This window comes from Eleutherodactylus coqui, chromosome 11 (assembly GCF_035609145.1).
Source record: "Eleutherodactylus coqui strain aEleCoq1 chromosome 11, aEleCoq1.hap1, whole genome shotgun sequence".
Taxonomy (NCBI): domain Eukaryota; kingdom Metazoa; phylum Chordata; class Amphibia; order Anura; family Eleutherodactylidae; genus Eleutherodactylus; species Eleutherodactylus coqui.
The window spans coordinates 86705128-86724677 of NC_089847.1; the positions used below are offsets into that span (position 1 = coordinate 86705128).

The window sequence follows — 19550 nt, forward strand, 5'->3', positions numbered from 1 at the left end:
GACTAGGTGTTATATGGTGATACGTGATTTGCCAGGTACAGACTAGGTGTTATATGGTGATCCGTGATTTGCCAGGTACAGACCAGTTAGAATTATATTCCATTCACTTTTTATTCCTTTTTTTAGTTGAGTTTAAATCCCATAATCCGTATTGTGTTTCATTGCTGTCATCATGTGTGATGTCCATAATCTCGTTTTGGAGAGGGTCTAGTTTTGATCTTCTCTCGGTTCTCTAACATTTTTTCTATTTTGGGCTGTAGGTCAGTGTCTGGGCCCCCAGTTAGAGAGGCATTGGAATTAAAACGCTCATCTGTTCTCAGTGACGTCTTGAAAGTATTTCCACAAACTGTGCATGCTTCTGGGTTTGCACAGATGAGGGCTTAAACACTAAAGGGGTGCAAAATACTTACATGGATCTGTGGTGTCGGGGTCCCCTGCCGGTTTTGACACTGCGTCCCCCTTATGTGGCCCCTCTCTCTGTGCCTATTACATCATCACAGGGGTCTAGTTGTTTTGCTCTTCTTAATAACTAAGTCAGACACCTTCTTTGTTTCGGCTGAAGAAGAGACTGTGAAGGGAACTGGCTTAGCTGTTTAGGACGAGCTGAAGAACTAGACCCCTGTGATGATATGACAAGAACACAAAGAGGAGCCATACGCACCCCGGTGTTGGAGGTGGCCCAGGAGTGGAGGTCCCGGCACCGCAGGTCCTTGTAAGTATTTTGTCTTCATCTGACCATCTAAAGCATTGGATTCCAATGCATCCATTCAGATAGGTGATTTTGCGGCGTGTAAAATCGTCCAGCCACAAAACATAGAGCATACGGTGCGCATTCCAGCCGGCCACTTTAACGCGTGGCGGGAAAAGATAGGACTTGTCCTATCTTTTGCCAGAATATGTAGCCGGTTCCCATAACCTCCTATGGGAGCCTATAAAAGCCATCAAAAATGGGAGCTTTTATTACCGCGATCAGCCAGCAAAGGGAGGGGGGAGGAGGAGATAGTTTAGCATCGCTAAAGTCTCTTCGCTCGGTCCACAGAATTCTGGGCTGTCTGAATGGGCAAGAAAACAGGAGATTTAGCCGTGACTTGGTCGCAGCTTTCTCTCGATCATGCGATTTTCAGCTACGATGCGGGTGGCCGAAAAACACAACGCCCAGGTGAAAGAGCCCTTAAGGTGCACACAAAAGCAACACTGAGATACAAACTCCTAATTTTCTATGTTGCGCTGCATATTTAAGCAGACCTGTCGGCTCTCCCAACAGATTTGTTTTAGTAAATACTTGCATTTCCTATAAAGCACCAATTCTGTAGCATCTTTGCTTTGTGTTTTATTTGGCTCTCTGTTATTCCTCCTGGAAAGGTATGAATTAATTAACAACTGATTGGTCAAAGTCAGAGTGTGCAGGGACATGCTCCATTGACAAAGAGTAAACTATGTAACTATGTTGGTGCCCCATTGATAAATGGCACGATAACACCCAGATGTCAGTTTATTCATCCTTTTCCAGGAGGAATAAAAGAGGAATGGTGCAATTTTAGTAAATTTTACTAAAGTGCTCACCACAGTTTTTTTCATAGGGAATACAAGTATTTACTAAAGAAGACATGTCAGGCAAGCGGACGGGTGCTCTTTACTGCACCACACAGAAGAGCTGGCAGGCTATTTGTAATGATGAGAGTATAATTCTGACAGTGGCATTTAAATGGCCTAATTAGTATTTGGGCATCCCAGTCGGCTCCCAGGTGATATCGCGAGGTGTCGTACAGTTATCATGGCAGCTTGGGGCTTTCTGAAGGCCCAAGGGCTGTCATGACTGATTATCAAGATGTATGTGTGGCACATCTTGATAGACTGCCTGTCAGAATGTGGTAGTATACAATACTGTGGTATTGCATCATACTAAATGAGCACTCAAGCAATCACAAGTTCAAGTCTGCTGTGGGGACTAAAAAGAAAAAAAATTTGTAAAAAAAGGTTTTATTTATAACAGGGGGGAAAAAAGTGCTAAAAATTTATACCCCTTCCCCCCCCCCCCCACCCTTTTCCCATATTTCTCATTGAAAAAGCAAAAAAATAAAAAGATAATGGGCATCGCTGTGTCCGTAAAGTCCACAATATTTATCCCGCATGGTGAACGTCATCAGAAAAAAAAGACAAAACACAAATTGCACTTTTCTTGACCGCCCCATCTCCAAGAAAAAAATGTAATAAAAAGCAATCAAAAACTCATATGTACTCCAAAATGATACAAATGGAAACTACAAAAAGAACAAGCCCTTGCACAACTATGCCACGGGAAAAATAAAAACGTTACGGCTGTCAGCAGATGGCGGCAGAAAATAATTAGTTTTGTTTTTTTAAGTAGCACAGCAAAAAAAAAACTATGTATATTTGGTATTGTAGTAATCGTGCTCACTAGAGATGAGCGAACGTACTCGTTAAGGGCGATTTCGCAATCGAGCATCGCTATTTTCGAGTACCTGACTACTCGGGTGAAAAGATTCGGGGGGCGCCGGGGGTGAGCGGGGGGTTGCAGATGTGAGTGGGGGGGGAGAGAGAGCTCCCCCTGTTCCCCACTGCTATCCCCCGCTCTACCACGCCGCCCCCGACGCCCCCCGAGTCTTTTTACCCGAGTAGCCAGGTACTCAAAAATAGCGATGCTTGATTGCGAAATCACCTTTAACGAGTACGTTCGCTCCTCTCTAGTGCTCCCCCGTAAAAATTTTATTTTTAAAACAGTGTATACACTGTAAAAACAAGACCTCCCCAAATATGGCAGGATTAGGTTTTTTTGTTTTCTGTTTTTGTTTCAAATTTTGAAGGTTTTTCAGTACATTATAGGGTACATTAAATAGTGACATTGAAAAATACAACTCGTCCCACAAAAAAGCAATCCCTCAGACATTTACGTCAATAGATAAATACTAGTAATTATTAGAAAATTATAGTACCAGTGTTTCTGGTGGCGCAATGTGCCACACAGCTCTGCTACATGCACATCACACACACAGCTCTGCTACATACATGTCACACTCATAGCTCTGCTACATACACGTCACACGCACAGCTCTGGTACATGGGCGTTTGAGAGAGACACACAGCTGTGCTATCAGCCATGTGCCTAACAGACACAGCTCTGGTACATGACATGTGCGTCACAGACACAGCTCTGCTACATGGCATGCGGCTGGCAGACAAAACTTTGCTACGTGACATGCACTTGATGGACACAGCTTTGCTACGTGACATGTGCCTGACAGACACAGCTTTGCTACATGACATACGACTGGCAGACATAGCTTTGCTACATGACATGCGCCTGACAGACACAGTTCTGCTGCATTACATGCGTGCCACAAACACAGCTCTGCTGCTGGCATGTGCGTCACAAGCACAGCTCTTCTGAATTACATGCGCGTTACAAACACAGCTTTGCTGCAATGCATACATCCATGCTGACTATGTACACATTATACACACAGCACTACTATATCCATCCTGATTTCCGCACATGACACACACAGCTCCTGGATACAGTGATGAGCCCCTGGTCATGTGATCCATAACTTCACCCACACAGGTGATCACATGATGGAGACGTCATCACAGGTCCTGGTAGTTTCTGTCAGGCGTATCCATATAGTATGCATATTATCAATTTCTGCAACACTTCTGCCCTAACAACCAATCAGGTTGAATCAGCCAACCCAAACAACCAATCAGGTTGAATCAGCCAACCCAAACAACCAATCAGGTTGCTGGAATTGTGAATCAGAACCAATCTGCTTGCTGGAATTGCTGAATACGACAGAGATATTGCAGAAATTGAAGTACTTTCTGCTAAACTCCAGAATGGCGCCTCCCATAGTAGTGACATCACCACAGGTCCTTCAGCCTGCCGGATCTCTGCAGTGGCGGTAGGTCAGTGTCTCCTGTCAGGACCGCTGAATTGTGTCTGACATAATATCGGCTTATCTGTATTCTCATTGTGTTATATTTATCCTCTCCTTCCAAGTGCCCTAACTGTGTTCTTTCTTCTGTCAGTCAGGCTTTGTGTTTTATATATACTGTAGGACCTGCAATGACGTCACCAAGGGCAGAGCAATGATGTCAAAAGGGGCAGAACATGAGAAGCACTCACACACAAACACATATACATTTATACATACATACAAACGGACAAGTGGTCATTAGTAGTTTGAAAAGAGTTTGAAGAAAAAAACAAAGATAACAAAAAAGGGCGCGTCATTAAGAGTGGTTAAATCTGAAACTGACATAGAAATTGATGATTGTCATCTGATTTTTGTTTTTTGAACTGGTTCCATATTGAAAAAAGAAATAGATTTGTTGCAGATGTGTTTAGTGACCAAATAATACTGGTATAAAGTTATTAAAGGGATTGTACGCCGCACCCATACATATTCTGAAAGTAATATAAAAATCAAATCCAGCACTTTTACACTCAAGGTTTTTCATTAAAATGGTAATGTTTTATAAAAATGCATTAAAATTGTGTTCATGGGAGAAAGCCTAAGTGAAGCAGAGCCTCAGGGCTTAAACAGATGGACATGTTTCAGTTCTGTTATACGGCTGTGAAAATCACACTACATGTGAGAAAGATGAGGCAAGACCTATCGTCACGATCTTTTTTTTTTTTTTTCAAACTCACATGCACTCGTGCGTTATAGCGCATGCCCCATGTGTTTTTGCCCTCTGGGCTTATTCATTATATATATTCTTGGCAGTAAAAGGATTACCGTATTTTTCGCACTATAAGACACACTTTTCTCCCCCCCTTAAGATGGGGGGGGGAGTCAGTGCGGCTTCTTATAGAGCGAATGTGCCGTTTGCTTCTGTGATCGTGAGTTTAATGTACGATTGTACAAGCAATCACTTGAAAGAAACTTTTGATCAGTTAAGAGACCATTTCTCTCTCCTTTGCACTGCCACCCGTACGTACCGCTGATTGTTGGTGAGCGCCGGCGGGTACTGCTGCTCCTCCCCTGACTCCACCAATCGGATTCTTCCCTTCCTCCTGCTGTACACAAGCGCCGCTGTGACACAGAGAACCAGTGTTTCAGACCTCTGCTGCGCCATCTGCTCCATCGCCCGTTACTGTCCCCTGCACTGTCCCTGGGCGAGTTCAAAATATTTTTCCCAATTGTCCGCCTCTAAAGCGGGGGTGCGTCTTATCATCCGGTGCGTCTTATAGAGTGAAAAATACAGTAAATACAGAATATTTAGGAAAAGCCCATTAATTATGTGTGCATAAATGTGTATGTGTGGGAAATATATAAGTAACTACTGTGGAATCCCTCATCTTTCTACTGCTTTCATATATGAGGTCACCTGGAAGAACAGGATCAAGAATGGAAATGTAAAAAGAACTTGTCACATTGAACGTGCCGTCCCAGAATTTGGAGAACTTAGAATCAATTTATTTCTATCCTGCTCATTCTGAGCTTAAGAGTCCAGTGGGCGGTCCTATCAGCGATCAACAGCCAGAGATCACTGGTAATTACTGAGAGGACCGCCCACTGGACTCCTAAATCCAAAATGAGCAGGAATAGAAATAAATTGATTATAATTAAAACTGAATCTTTTCCAACAAAACTGTCTATCAATCTGCTCATCTCTTTCTGCTTTGTGCCATTTCATTCTGATAAGTAAAGCTTGTGTTTTTTCCCACAGATCTCAGTGAACATATTTCGAACACTGCCGCCAACTGACAACCCAGAGTTTGACCCTGAAGAGGATGAGCCAAATTTTGAGCCTTCCTGGCCACATCTTCAGGTAACTGCGGACAGACTTGTACTGCGCACAATTATTTCTTACATGTACAGATACTTGGATACATTGTTGATCTTTTTTGTGATATTGACGCAGGGCATCCCACTGAGGCCGGTTTCACGCAGCCAAGAAAATCACGCGAGATTTGTGCGTAGCAAGACGCACAAGTTTGAACCCCATTCTTTTGAATGGGTTTATACACATGAACAATGTTTCCTGCATGACACCGTGTGATTGTTCTCAGCAAGAGAAACCAAGTAATCTTGTAGATTTGATACCTTTTAATGGCTAACAAAAATACATGATGTTATAGTGAGCTTTCGGGTTCTTCTTATTGACCCTTCATCAGGCTGATGAAACTAGTTTTGATGAGGAACAAATATAACATACAGATGCAGAGGGGAGGAGAATACATTCCTCAAGATCTAAATGATAAGCAGCACCAATCGGGGCTGTTAACCCTTTAAATGCTGCTGTAAATTCTGACAGCGGCATTTAAATGCCCCGACCAATGTTCTGTGGTACTGCACTGCCTACCGCAATAAGATCGTGGGTTGCCATGGTTGCCAGGGGCCATCTGAAAGGCCCCAGGGTGGCCATTGTAGAGTGTAGCATGGCTTAATAGATTGCTTGTCAGATCGTGGTATAATGTAATGCTGTGGCATTGCAAGTTCTTGTCCCTTCTGGGGACTAAAAAACCTGTAAAAATTAGTTTAAAACTTTTATTAACTATAAAAAAAAATAAAAGATAGTAAAACTTTACCCCCGTATTTGCTATATTTATAATAAAAGAATCTAAATAAAACAAAAAATCATTTGATACTAACGCCTTGTTTACCCCGCATGGTCAATGTCGTCAGAAACAAAATTAAAAAACGTCAGAATTGCGTTTTTTCGGTCACCCTGTTTCCAAGAGCTCCAAAAAGTTCTATGTACTTCAAAATGGTACCCATAGAAACTACAGGATGTCCTGCAAAAAATGAACCCTCGCACTGCTATGTTGACAAAAAAATAAAAAAGTTATGGCTGTCAGAAGATGGCGGTAAGAAATAATTTAAAAAAACTACATAAATTGGGTATCGTAGTAATCGTATTGACCCATAGTATAAGGTTATCAGGTCTTTTTTGTTGCAGTTAGTGGGCCGTAGAAACAAGACGCACCCTCAGACAGCTACGATGATGGTTAGATAAGTGTTCTGATATTTTAAAAGGGGGAGGAATAACCGAAAATAGGGGCAAAAATGATCCAGATCCTTAACGGGTTATACTTTCCCCCTGTCAGAGATGCTGCATCTATTCCATTGCGATGCGCTCGGTATGAACAGTTATTGAATGTCTATTATGAATGGACCGTTTCAGAGTCATAGTCATTGGGCACAAGAGGTAACAAAGCCCCTCTGCTGCCAGTATTATAAATGGCACATGGTAGGTGATGGTCCTCATGATAATTTTATAACAGGCGTCGGGAGCTTAAAGTATCATCTCTGCCAAGTAATTAAGTTATTTTTGTCTCCATTTAATTGGCGCCACTGAAGAATAAATATATTTAACTCTGTGAACCTTTCCTCATCACCGAGGTCCTTTGGACTTGAGTTCTTTGTGCATCTCAAGTAGTTTCCCAACTTCATAGCATCTATTTCATGAAGCGGAGCTGCATATTCCGCGTGGCTGTACTATAACTGTGTAAAGTGGCGGATTATGTCTTCCGTCTATGAATCTTTTAATACACAAAGGTATCCCTGCTAATCCCAGAACCTGAAGTTGGCATTGCAAGCAGTTATTTCATCTTTCATTTCCAAATACACCCAATTCTCCCAATTTTAACACCCCCAGGATGTATGGTGTATGCAGCCTACCAGCCCCTGGGTCAGGGGTGTCAAACTAATTTCCATCGAGGGCCACATCAGCATTGTGGTTGCCTTCAAAGGGCTATTTACAAGGGCTCATCCACACCTGCGTATTGATTTGTATAGGGATATTCACACATGCGTTTTTCAAGTATAACATGTCGTAGTTGGGTCTGTATTACAAAATAAAATAGGCCATTAGCCTCTTAATGCCACAGGACATAAGTTTACATTCTGTCAGGGTGGTAGTTAACGCGACAGGACATAAACTTACATCCTGAGTATAGCGTGGGCTCAGAAGTGAGCCAACGCCATCCTGCTGTGGGAGACAGTTTTGACTAACAGCCTGCCTCTAGCTGCAACAGCGGGGATCATTGTTCTCACCGATCCCCTCTGTTAACCCCTTATATGCTGTGATCAATGTAGATTGCGGCATGTAAATGGTTCATAGCGGGATCCAGGATGGCACCACCTCCTCTGCCAAGCGCTTTCTTCGTCGTACAGGGAAAGTAGAGAAACAATCCTTTTGCATCTAGACTCCATAAAGGTCACATAAAATGATGTGGGGGGTTGGATTCAGCCCGCAGCCTTGAGTTTGACACATCATGTGCACTAGATACCCTGTACATGCACTTCCACTGAATCTTATTTACCATGTGAATGCCTAAAAATGCAATGTGTCTAGGTCAGCCGGTAAATATTTTCCATGGAAACAGTGCTATGAATGCCACATCATGTGTGAATAAGTTAAAAAGAAAAAAGTTTGGTATGGTGTTAGCCAGTAGAGCAAAATGTGATTGTTCTCAGCAAGAGAAACCATGTAATCTTGTAGATATGATACATTTTTAATGGCTAACAAAAATACATGACGTTATAGCGAGCTTTCAAACCTATTTAGGGTTCCTCTTCAGGCTGCTCAACCGTAAGTAGGTCCAAAAGCTTGCTACAACATCATGTATTTTTGTTAGCCATTAAAAGGTATCATATCTACATGATTACGTGACTTCTCTTGTTGAGAACAATCACACTTTGAATACGTTGAAGAATAGCAATCATGGCAATGAACCTTTGGACGACTTGTAACAGTAGAGCATCTAGAGAATGAATTACTGACCACAAGTCTCTGAAGACAGTCCTTGACTATGAACACCAGTAATAAGACAATGTAATGGTTGTTTTTCTAGTCATCATTTCTGGGAAGAAACAAAAACAGGAAACGCCAATAAAGAACTATATTACTGTATTAGCATCAGGTCACCCAACTTAGAGTTCATTCACATCAGTGTTGCGTTCGGAACCTCCTTCACTGATATCTGCTAGAAAACAAGATGACATAGTACAGCACGCAGCGCTATTTCATCTTGTGAATTTCGGCAAAAAGCTGGACAGCTGGTCAGAAATAGAACAGACACCATTATAGCCAATGAGGGTTGTTTGACACCATTCAGTTCCATTCCTGAACGGAGCAAGAGAACAGAACTGCCTAATGCTGATATGAACGAGCCCTAAAATATGTGTGGCATCTACGAACCCCAGCAAGCTGCATGATCAGTCATTTTAGTATGCTGAATGGAAAATCATAGTGTATCAAAGGTTTTCTGGGACCTAAGCATTGATGGGATTGAACCTGGGACATCCTGCGTAAACTCCAGTGACAGCCATAGCTTCCTTGTTCTGATGATCAGTGGGAGTCCCAAGGTTGATTCATCTACCGATCAAATATTGATGGCCTATTCCAGGGGCGTAACTAAAGGCTCAGAGGCCCTGATGCAAAATGTGAGCTGGGACCCCCCCTCTATCTGTATGTGTACCCGTACCCATACCTAAACCATGCTGCACAGAGACATAACTTGAAGCTCCTGGGCCCCAATGCAAAACCTGTAACAGGGCCCCCAACTATAATGCTTTATTCATAGTACTGGGCTCCCTATATGGAGAAGAGAGGCCTTATGGGCCCCCGAAGGCTCCTGGGCCCAGGTGCAGCCACATCCCCTGCACCCTCTATAGTTACGCCCCTGGCCTATTCTAAGTACATGATAAATAATCGTCATAAAATCATATTGTATGCTATTTCTTTTAGTTGAGCCTAGCCGTTAACAGAAGAAGGCATCCTTAGGCCTGTTCCTTATTTGCCTTTGTCTCTTTATGTCTATCACTAGTTGGTATATGAATTCTTTCTTCGATTCCTGGAAAGTCAGGACTTCCAGCCTTCACTGGCCAAGAGATATGTGGACCAGAAGTTCGTCCTTATGGTGAGTATAGTTACATAGCACTACTAGAAACCATGCTCCTCTATAATTGTGTTGTGCTTAGTGCTCATAACCTACACCGACTGACTATAATTACAAAAAATACAGCTAATAATGTTCTTTTTTTATGAAAAGAGAAATCCATCCTCCTTCAGAAAGAAAAACTATATCAGTGTTTAAAGGGCCACTCCGGTGATTTAAAAAAAAAAAAAAAGAATTCATTATATAGCTATCCCCCCAGTATATATAAGTAAGCTAGTGTTACCTTGGTTAGTTATTTCTTTCAGTCTTAAACTCCCAGCCTCTCCCTCCTCAGATGGTCATGTGATCTTGTTTCTGATCAGCTCATATCTGCTTGGGGTTATGTATTCATTTTCTAGTCAATTTCTCAGTTTGTGTGATGCTTTTACATAGATCTACCACAACAACCGGGTTGAGGGAGAACCATGCATTCATGTCACAATTACTGGTGATGATCACACAGATCCTGTCACACAGTTAGAATAGAGGAGATCACAGCCTCTTCCTCCTCAGATGGTCATGTGATCTCATTTCTGACCAACTCATATCTGCTGGGGGTTATGTATTCATTTTCTAGTCAATTTCTCAGTTTGTGTGATGCTCTTACATGGATCTACCACAACAACTGGGTTGAGGGAGAACCACGCATTCATGTCACAATTACTGATGATGATCACACAGCTCCTGTCACATAGTTAGAATAGAGGAGATCACAGCTCAACCTCCTGACTGTATACTTATGATCTGTAGCTTATTTAGGTGAATACAGAAGTTAATGATAATTAAACTGCCCCCCCCCCCCCCCCCTTTCTTGCAGAAAACATTGATATAGCCTTAACTTTGTGTGATGCATCATGGGTTTGATTGAAAGTTGAAGTAAACAATATCCCCATCAAGATGGTGTCTGACAGGGTACTGTAGTGCAGGGAAGTAACTAGGATATACAGAGGACACATCCAGGATGTGACAGCCAATTAGGTGAGGGATACTAGCATAGAAAAATGTGGCCCTTTAAAGAAGTTTTTTGAATTCAGCAGAAAGTTACTCAAGGGGTGATGTAGCCAGGAGTTACTAGTATTATATATGTGACTATGATGCTGCAAAGTGGGAACCAAGAGCTCAACAAAAGGAACTGGCTTCTATTTTGTTCTATGGGTAATGTTAACTCTATGGACACTGCTAACCAGACCAGCTTCAGCAGACAAGTCTTCACATGGACAAGGAGTCACCAGGGAACTGTTAGAGTCTCCTAACCAGAGCTAGGCGGAGTCCAGACTCTTCAAGGAAATGTGCACAGCAAAGACTCAAGCGGCTGCCGCTGCACCACCAGACATCTACGGGAAGATACAGTAATTTCTTGGCAGCATCTACTGCTGGATTTGCTGTTCTGTGGCAATCATAGGAAAGGGTACCAGGCTACATCCCTGTTTGCGGTATGGAGCTCTACCGTACAGTACTATATCCTAAATGTTCTATGGACTCCCCAGGGGTGAGACGCCCAGATTTACAGGCTTGCTTATCTTATCCATTGACCGAGATAAAGATCCGATTAAACAGTGGTTCAAGTATTAGCTCTAAGTGTGTTTATTATATTAGACATTACTTGCTTATTTGTAAACATTTGTTTAGTGATCCAGTGAAATATACCAGTTAGGCCGCCTGCAGACGGGCGGGTCGGATCCAGCTGCGAGGATTCTTGCTGCGGGACCCGACCCGAGCGCCTGCAGAGAGCAGCGTGTACTCACCCGCTCTGGCTGTTTGATGTGCCGGCTTGCCGGGCAGCCGGCTTATGCGCAGACCGGAGCCGTCGACAGAGAAATACGGCATGCCGTGGTTTGTTTGCCGTGCGAGATTTCGCGTGGACAAATCGCGGCCGTCTGCCTAGGATTGCGTTTGCTAACGCAATCCTATGGCAGCTTCCAAGGGCGGGAATTCCGCCGCGGAATTTCCGCCTGTCTGCAGGCGGCCTTAATTGAAATGTTGAATTTTGCAGTTATTGGTTGTCGTTTTGTGTGACACCTGTTTATCATGTCAAGTTAGGCCGGTTTCACATCTGCGTGGGAACCTCCGGCCGGAGTTTTTTTCTTCAGCCCAAAGACGAGCAGCTGGGCGGAAAGTGGATGGACCCCATTATAGTCAATGGAGTTCGGCGCTGTTTGGTTCCGTCCCAAGGTGGAACAGTTCTGCCGCTGGGATTCCACTTTTCTTCTGTGAAACCACCCGTACTCACTTGCCATAAATTCTCATTTATACTGTTCTCCAAGTTAACTGTATTACCTTACTACTTTTACTGGACTTGTCCTTTTACTTATCCCCGATACCTTCTGAGCGACTCCTCCAGGCCTGCTACAGCTACACATGACAAACACTAAAAGCACCATTACAACTCAGATACCTTCTTTAAGAATCCGTCTTCCAGAAGAAACAAACGGATTCCCTGCAGTTTTACTGAATTGAACTTCTAGCGCCATAGATACCCACAAACTCATAAACACTTGTAGAATATGTACATCTGAATGAGGTCTTAGGCCCCAGGAATTTTTACTTCCTTCCTGATAAATTTCTATACTTTTATAGCTACTGGAACTATTTGACAGTGAGGACCCCCGTGAACGGGAATATTTGAAGACCATTCTGCATCGTGTTTATGGGAAATTCCTGGGACTCCGAGCTTACATCAGAAAACAGTGCAACAATATCTTTCTCAGGTACAGACCATATCACGTGTTCGGTCCTTTAGGATGATTATACATGAATCATACATAACAATAATAGTGATAATAGTATCAGACTGGTGTTCATTGGATCCACCAGAGGACAAGATTCTGAGTGCCCATCCTCCAGCTATTGAAAATACTTTTAATTGTATGATGATCCTTATTGTTATCATTGCATACAAAGGTCATATCATCTATAAGGTTATTTCTAAATAACCCATAAGTAATAGACTCTAGCATTTGACTCTATAGTCATAAGGTAGTCATTTGCTAGATCTTTGGGGCCCTGTAGTTGAGCATCTAGCAGTGGCTTACAGTGTATGTCCCCTCAAAAGAACTGTTGGGCATCTGAAATCCATTTGCCTGATGGATATCTCAACCAACATCTTCCATTGAGGGAGGGTTGGGAAGACCCCATACACATTAGATGGTCAGCTAGTACTATCGAAATTGGTAGGTTCAGCTATTGTACACTCATTGATAAAACAATAATGCACAAAGAAAGAGTTGTTGGAATCAGATGAAACTTTATATATGTGAATGCAATGATGATATATGTAAGTAAGAACAATATTAGAGCAAAAGGATAAGTGTATTGGGGAAACAATTCAAAGTAGGCTCTAGTATCCTGTTGGGCTGCCTCTAGCCTGGATATGAGATGTGATACGGGTGGACATGGAGGCTCTAGTACCCTGTTGGATCACCTCTGACTTGGATACAAGATGTGATACAGGTGGGCATGAAGGCTCTAGTACCCTGTTGTACCGCCTCCAGCTTGGATACAAGATATGATACTGGCGGGCATGAAGGCTCTAGTACCCTGTTGTACCACCTCTAGCTTGGATACACAATGTGATACTGGCAGGTATGAAGGCTCTAGTACCCTGTTGTACCGCCTCTAGCGTGGATACAAGATCTGTTACGGGCGGGCATGGAGGCTCTAGTACCCTGTTGTACCGCCTCTAGCTTGGATACAAGATGTGATATAGGCGGGCATGGAGGCTCTAGTACCCTGTTGTCCCGTCTTTAGCTTGGATACAAGATGTTATATGAGTGGGCATGGAGGCTCTAGTACCCTGTTGTCCCGTCTCTAGCTTAGATGTTATATGAGTGGGCAGGAAGGCTCTAGTATCCTGTTGAGCTGCCTCTAGCTTGGATACAAGATGTGATACAGGCATGCATGGATGCTCTAGTACCCTGTTATACCACCCCTAGCTTGGATGAAGATGTGAAACAAGCAGGCATGGAGGCTTTAGTACCGGGTTGGGCTGCCTCTAGCCTGACTATATGGTGTGATACAGGTAGGCATGGAGGCTCTAGTGCCCTGTTGGGCTGCCTCTAGCCTGGATACATGATGTGATACAGGTAGGCATGGAGGCTCTAGTACTCTATTGGGCTGCCTCTAGCCTAGATACATGGTGTGATACAGGTAGGCATGGAGGCTCTTGTACACTGTTGGGCTGCCTCTAGCCTGGATAGATGATGTGATATGGGCGGGCACAGAGGCATACAGGTTCCGTATGGTGTCCTGCTTCAAATCGTTTCACATTTCCTGTAACCGAGTCTCTAGATCGTGCACTCTCGTAAGCTGTCGAAGTTGGTGTCCTAGATTGAGTGTCTAGTTAGACCACAAGTTTAACCATTAACATATCTGTCACATTAACATCATGTGTAACCATTAACATATCTGACACATAACTATAGGACACGTTTTGCAGCAAACCAACATTTCTATCTGGGTGTATTATTGTTTTTGATGGCCAGCTACTGACTACACATGCATATCTGCTGTTTGCATATGTCCAATAAAAGGGCTGATAATCTGTTCTGTTTGTGATATCCTACATAGTTCCCATGAGTAGATAAATTAATGAAGCAAACATTTTATTTCTCTAGCTCTGTATACGTTCTTTTTGAAGGCTTCCTAGGGTCCTGGGGTAAATTTATTGCAGTTATAAAGTTCCTGACAGTACACGGTTTCCGCAGTTCTGTTCATCGTAACTAATAGCTTTCTTTTGTCTTACAGATTTATCTATGAGACAGAGCGGTTTAATGGTGTTGCTGAACTGCTTGAAATCCTTGGCAGGTGAGTGATGCACAGAAAGCATAGCCTTGCAATTCTCTTAGTAGGTCACATTACATCAGACTGACCTTAGAGACCACTACTTTCTTAAAGTTCCTTGCCAAGGAAGGGGTATTCCCATTTTATTTATTCATAGCATATCCACAAGAGGTGGCCGAGCACACAGTTTTCCCAGCTCTTTTCATTACTCCCATAAGTTTCAATAGAGAGGACCATGCCTCCATTGAACTGTATGGATACTTTGGTAGCCGATAACTGGCAAAAGGGGGTCATCAAATCCTGATTCTCAAAGTAGATGAAGCGTGTAGAGCTGCTTAGGATGGGAATACTCCTTTAATTCATTAATTTAGTTAATCGTTCCTATCCTGTTGGTTGAGGTTTTTTTTTTACATTTTATGGATTGGGTATACAGTAAATAACAGGATGTAAGACAGAACTATCTGTCTGTCTGTCTCCTACCTATCCGTCCTCAGGATAGGTCATCAATAGTTGATCAGTGAGGGTCCACTGCTCAGACTTCTCGCCGATCAGCTGATCCTCCGGCCTGCTGTCAGTACAGTGCATCCGCATTATGGTCAGAGCTGGCAGTGTAATACAAAGCTTTGCTCCCATTGATTTCAATTGGGGGAGGATCAGCTGATCGGCATGGATCCTGTACAGTAGACCCGTCCACCGATCAAGTTATTGATGAGTTATCCTTAGGATAGGTCATTAATAGTAAGTGTCCAGAAAACCCCTTTAACATGAAATAGTTGGAAAGGTTGAATTTGGAGAAATATTCAAGTGATTGTTTTCTGAGATAAAAGTTATCTAAGGTATCTGGTTGTGGCCCATAATCCTCCCCCTTTTCTAGAATTAGCATGTGTTTGGTTTAGCTGGTTCAAGAAATCCTGACTATTTATAGTCCCCTTACATTAGAATTAGACCTTGAGACATATACCTAGTATAAAGCGATTAATACTGCCCACATTCTAACATACACAACAGTCATATAGATAATGCATACTTAATAAAGATACACTGACATGCCGAAAGTTATGGGATGGCAGTACGGTAATTGATTATGAAATGGCGTGACTGTAGCAAGGTGTACCCTTCTCTGTACTAACAGTTCTAACTGTTCTATTTTGTATGTCCTTGGTATGTAAATTTTGTAAAATTGACTTTTAAGAAGGGGAGCAATCCTGGTGTTAGAAGTGGAAAGGCGCCATGTTGGAATGGCACTGGATTTCTCACTGAATTAAGCTTTTCTATGCCCCGTGACATATGATGATGGTAATTGGACTGGCAGCACCCTACTAAGTATTCTACAAAAAATTGTTCTGACTGTCAGGATCACATCCTTAATATGAGTCGCTCCACTCTTCTCTTCACCTGTCTAGAATTGTCTGAGCAGACAGATAGGGGGCTCTGACATAAATCACATCCATAATCAATGCAGGAGACCCCCCCACACACACACACACACACACACACACACGCACACACACACACACACATATCTTGCAGGTCAGTGCAGCATTGTTTAGCTTCCATAGAATATGAGAGCAGAAGACCACCAGAGTGCCTCTATTAACACTATGACACCGGACACAGCACCTCACCTAGGCTCGTGAGGTTGTTAACTGGACCCTAGAGGACTGGCAAAATGTTGCATGGTCCGATGAGTCCAATGGTCCAATGGTACCAATTGTTTTGGGCCTGATGGCAGAGTTTGTGTGTGGTACAGACCCCATGAAGCCATGGACCCCAGTTCTCCATAGTGCACTGTGCAGGCTGTTGGTGGTACCATACTGGTGTGTGGTGTGTTCTCATAGCATGGAGAGGGTCTACTGGTCCACCCAAACATGTCATTGACTAGTGCCCACTATGTTTCACTGCTTGGTGACCATTTGCTGCCCTTCATGGACTTCATGTACCCCCACAATGATAGGATAATCCAGCAGGATAGTGCATTATGCCATTGGGTCTAAACTGTCCATTGGTTCTAGGAGCTTTGTGGAGAGTTCCTATGAATGGCTTTGCCTGTACATTCACCCCACGTGAGTCCAATTGAGTATTTTTGGGATTTGGTAGAGAAGCCCATTCACAACTGAGATCCTGCACCTACAAATACCACGGAGCTGTGCTATCTAGGATGGCTCAACATCTCTCCATGCATCTTCCATCCACTTGTGCAATCAATGCTATGTCAAGTTGCTGAATTTTGCCAGGCTACAGGGAATTTTACACAGCATTAGTTTCTGTCCCATGACTTTTGGCGTATCAATGTATATCACTAACTCTACAGCCAAAGATGAAAGTTCTTACACTATGCCACTAGCTTGAGTCTGACTCCAGGTAACTGTTTCAATTTGGTAAATTGCACACAGCGCATTTCTATGATATTAGCTAAAGAGTCTCCATGTTTCATAAATATAAACCGATTTTTTTTTCTTATCTTTTTACAGTATCATCAATGGATTTGCTTTACCTCTAAAATCTGAACACAAGCAGTTTCTCGTTCGAGTACTGATACCTCTACACTCTGCAAAATCCCTTTCTATATTTCATGCTCAGGTAAGAAACTTGAATAGCCCAGAAGTTACTGTGTCAAGGGAGGGAAACTTTTCCTCTTTGTAGCTCCGGTCCAGCAAGTACACAATGTCAGAGGCGGGTAGCACGCAGCGAATTACCACTGTGTGCAGCTGGCCTTAAAAGCATTGTACCACGATCACAAGCTATCCCTTATCCATAGAATTGAGGATAACTTGCTGTTTGGTGGGGGTGTCACCGTTGAGACATCCACCGATTCCAGGAATGGGGAACCCGTCTTGCCTTTCTGACTTTCACTGCAAGGTTGCTTCTTCCCCCGCAGTGGCGTCAGAATGAAGAGATCATTGGCCAAGCAAGTTCGGTTAGCGCTCCATGGGGCTGACAGAAATACCCAAGCACTTGCCAGTCTGCCATCTCCGCAGTCCCACTGAAAGTGAATGAAGCGTCAGTGGGCTTGCGTGACCAGTACTCCATTCAGTCTCCTACATACTATGGGGGTGGAGTAAGCCCTACAGTGAGGATGAGGGATAGAGGACCCCCATTCTCGGAATCTCACTGATTAGCAAGTAACCTCCATTAGTCTGTTAGTCCATATTCTACTTATGGGGCCACAGTGAGTGCCTATGGGTCCAAAATGTGGACCTACAAACGTCATGCTGTTTATGAACCTTTATGTCATTGGAGCTTCATAGAGGATCTGTGAATTGTTGCTTAGCAGTCTGATGTGATTCCTGATGATTAGAGATGAGCGAAACTACTCGGCCATGCCCCTTTTTTGCCCAAGCGCCGCAATTTTCGAGTACTTCCGCACTCGGGCGAAAAGCTTCGTGGGGCGCCGTGGGTGAGTGGGGGGTTGCAGCGGGGAGTGGGGGGGAGAGGGAGAGAGAGAGGGCTCCCCCCTGTTTCCCGCTGCTACCCCCCGCTCCGCCACGCCTCCCCCCGCACCCCGGCGCCCCCTGAATCTTTTCACCCGAGTACGGAAGTACTTGAAAATCGCGGTGCTCGATCGTGTAATTACTCGAAACGAGTATATTCGCTCATCTCTACTGATGATATAACGGTGCTGGAATACTATTCTAATCATAGAATGTAAATATGTTATTCCCAAATGAAAGACTTGTGAACTATAATATATGATTTGTTTCAATCTCATATATTCTATCCTTAGCTTGCTTATTGTGCAGTTCAGTTCCTGGAAAAAGACTCCTCATTAACAGAGCATGTAAGTAGCGAAGTTTTCTCACATTCAGCGCTGTCTTACAGCTGCACATGCATCGGCATATATTTGTCGCTAAAATGGGCCATGCGGTATTATTTATTTTCAATACTAGAGTGTAGAATGACCGGAACTAATGTTCATTCTTACAAAATATAAGAAAGTAGTTTCCAAGTTGATGTAGTTCGTCATTTGAATACTAGATATCAACTATAAACCAGAAACTTATCTGTACCACTTGAAGGCTTTTACTTTATGGTAAAAGTGTCTACTAGGGAAAGGAGGGAGGGTTAAGACATGGAGACACTTGGAAGGGTGATATGCGGAGGGATTTGTATGCTACTTAGTTGAAGGATGATTTGTCAGCCAGATGTACTATTTGGATATAAAGAGATCGAATGTTCCATTTTCGACTGCCAGCATTTTTTCATAGGTGCAGTTGAACGAGACTATAGATACTATTTCTTTTATGGTAGAAACTTCGGACCATCCAATGATGGTCTCCAGCCTACCATCAAGGCTAGAGGCTTTGCTGGCTCCTCTGTTTGTTATTTTGCAACTTCATTCTCTATTGGGTTGGGGCTAGGCTACTGGTAGACTGCGACATCATTCACAGATATAGAGCTTTGCACTAGCCAGGACTTTCAGATGAGTAAAAGATAGAATCTGGCTTTGAGATATTGATCTCTAGAGAGAGGAAGACTGAGGGTTTTCATCCCTTACTCCTACTACATCTATCTTTAGACTAGTAAATGAGATGCATGGTAATGACAGACAGGTCATATACTAATCAAGTCTTTTTAGTTAGTAGAAAGAGTGTCTATCCTAGGCTTCAGGTAGACAGAGACAAGGTTCAGTAAAGCTCTAGTTCCTGATGAGTCATTCAAACGACAGAAAAACGTCAAACCAATTTAAGAACAGTGTATATTGAAAATTAACTAATTTAAGAACTGAGCACAAGGAAAATCAGAATTAGTCCAGAACTCAAGGGTACCCCAGTTCATGATTGCAACCTGGGTACCGTTGATCCATGATCTTATCCTAGAAGTGAAGACTAGGAGTACATTAAAAACGTTGGATCTGGATTTG

The 19550-nt window shown here is 43.1% G+C and overlaps 1 protein-coding gene across 2 annotated transcripts in view; it reads left to right on the plus strand.

Moving 5' to 3' along the window:
• Window positions 1-19550, plus strand: part of PPP2R5B (protein phosphatase 2 regulatory subunit B'beta) — a 72864-nt gene that overhangs the window by 38976 nt on the left and 14338 nt on the right. For both annotated transcript variants that reach the window (XM_066582938.1, XM_066582937.1), the window contains exons 4-9: window positions 5695-5796; window positions 9800-9892; window positions 12488-12618; window positions 14654-14713; window positions 17161-17269; window positions 18414-18467. In XM_066582938.1, coding sequence (XP_066439035.1) covers window positions 5695-5796; window positions 9800-9892; window positions 12488-12618; window positions 14654-14713; window positions 17161-17269; window positions 18414-18467 — 549 coding nt within the window. The remainder of the gene's footprint in view (window positions 1-5694; window positions 5797-9799; window positions 9893-12487; window positions 12619-14653; window positions 14714-17160; window positions 17270-18413; window positions 18468-19550) is intronic.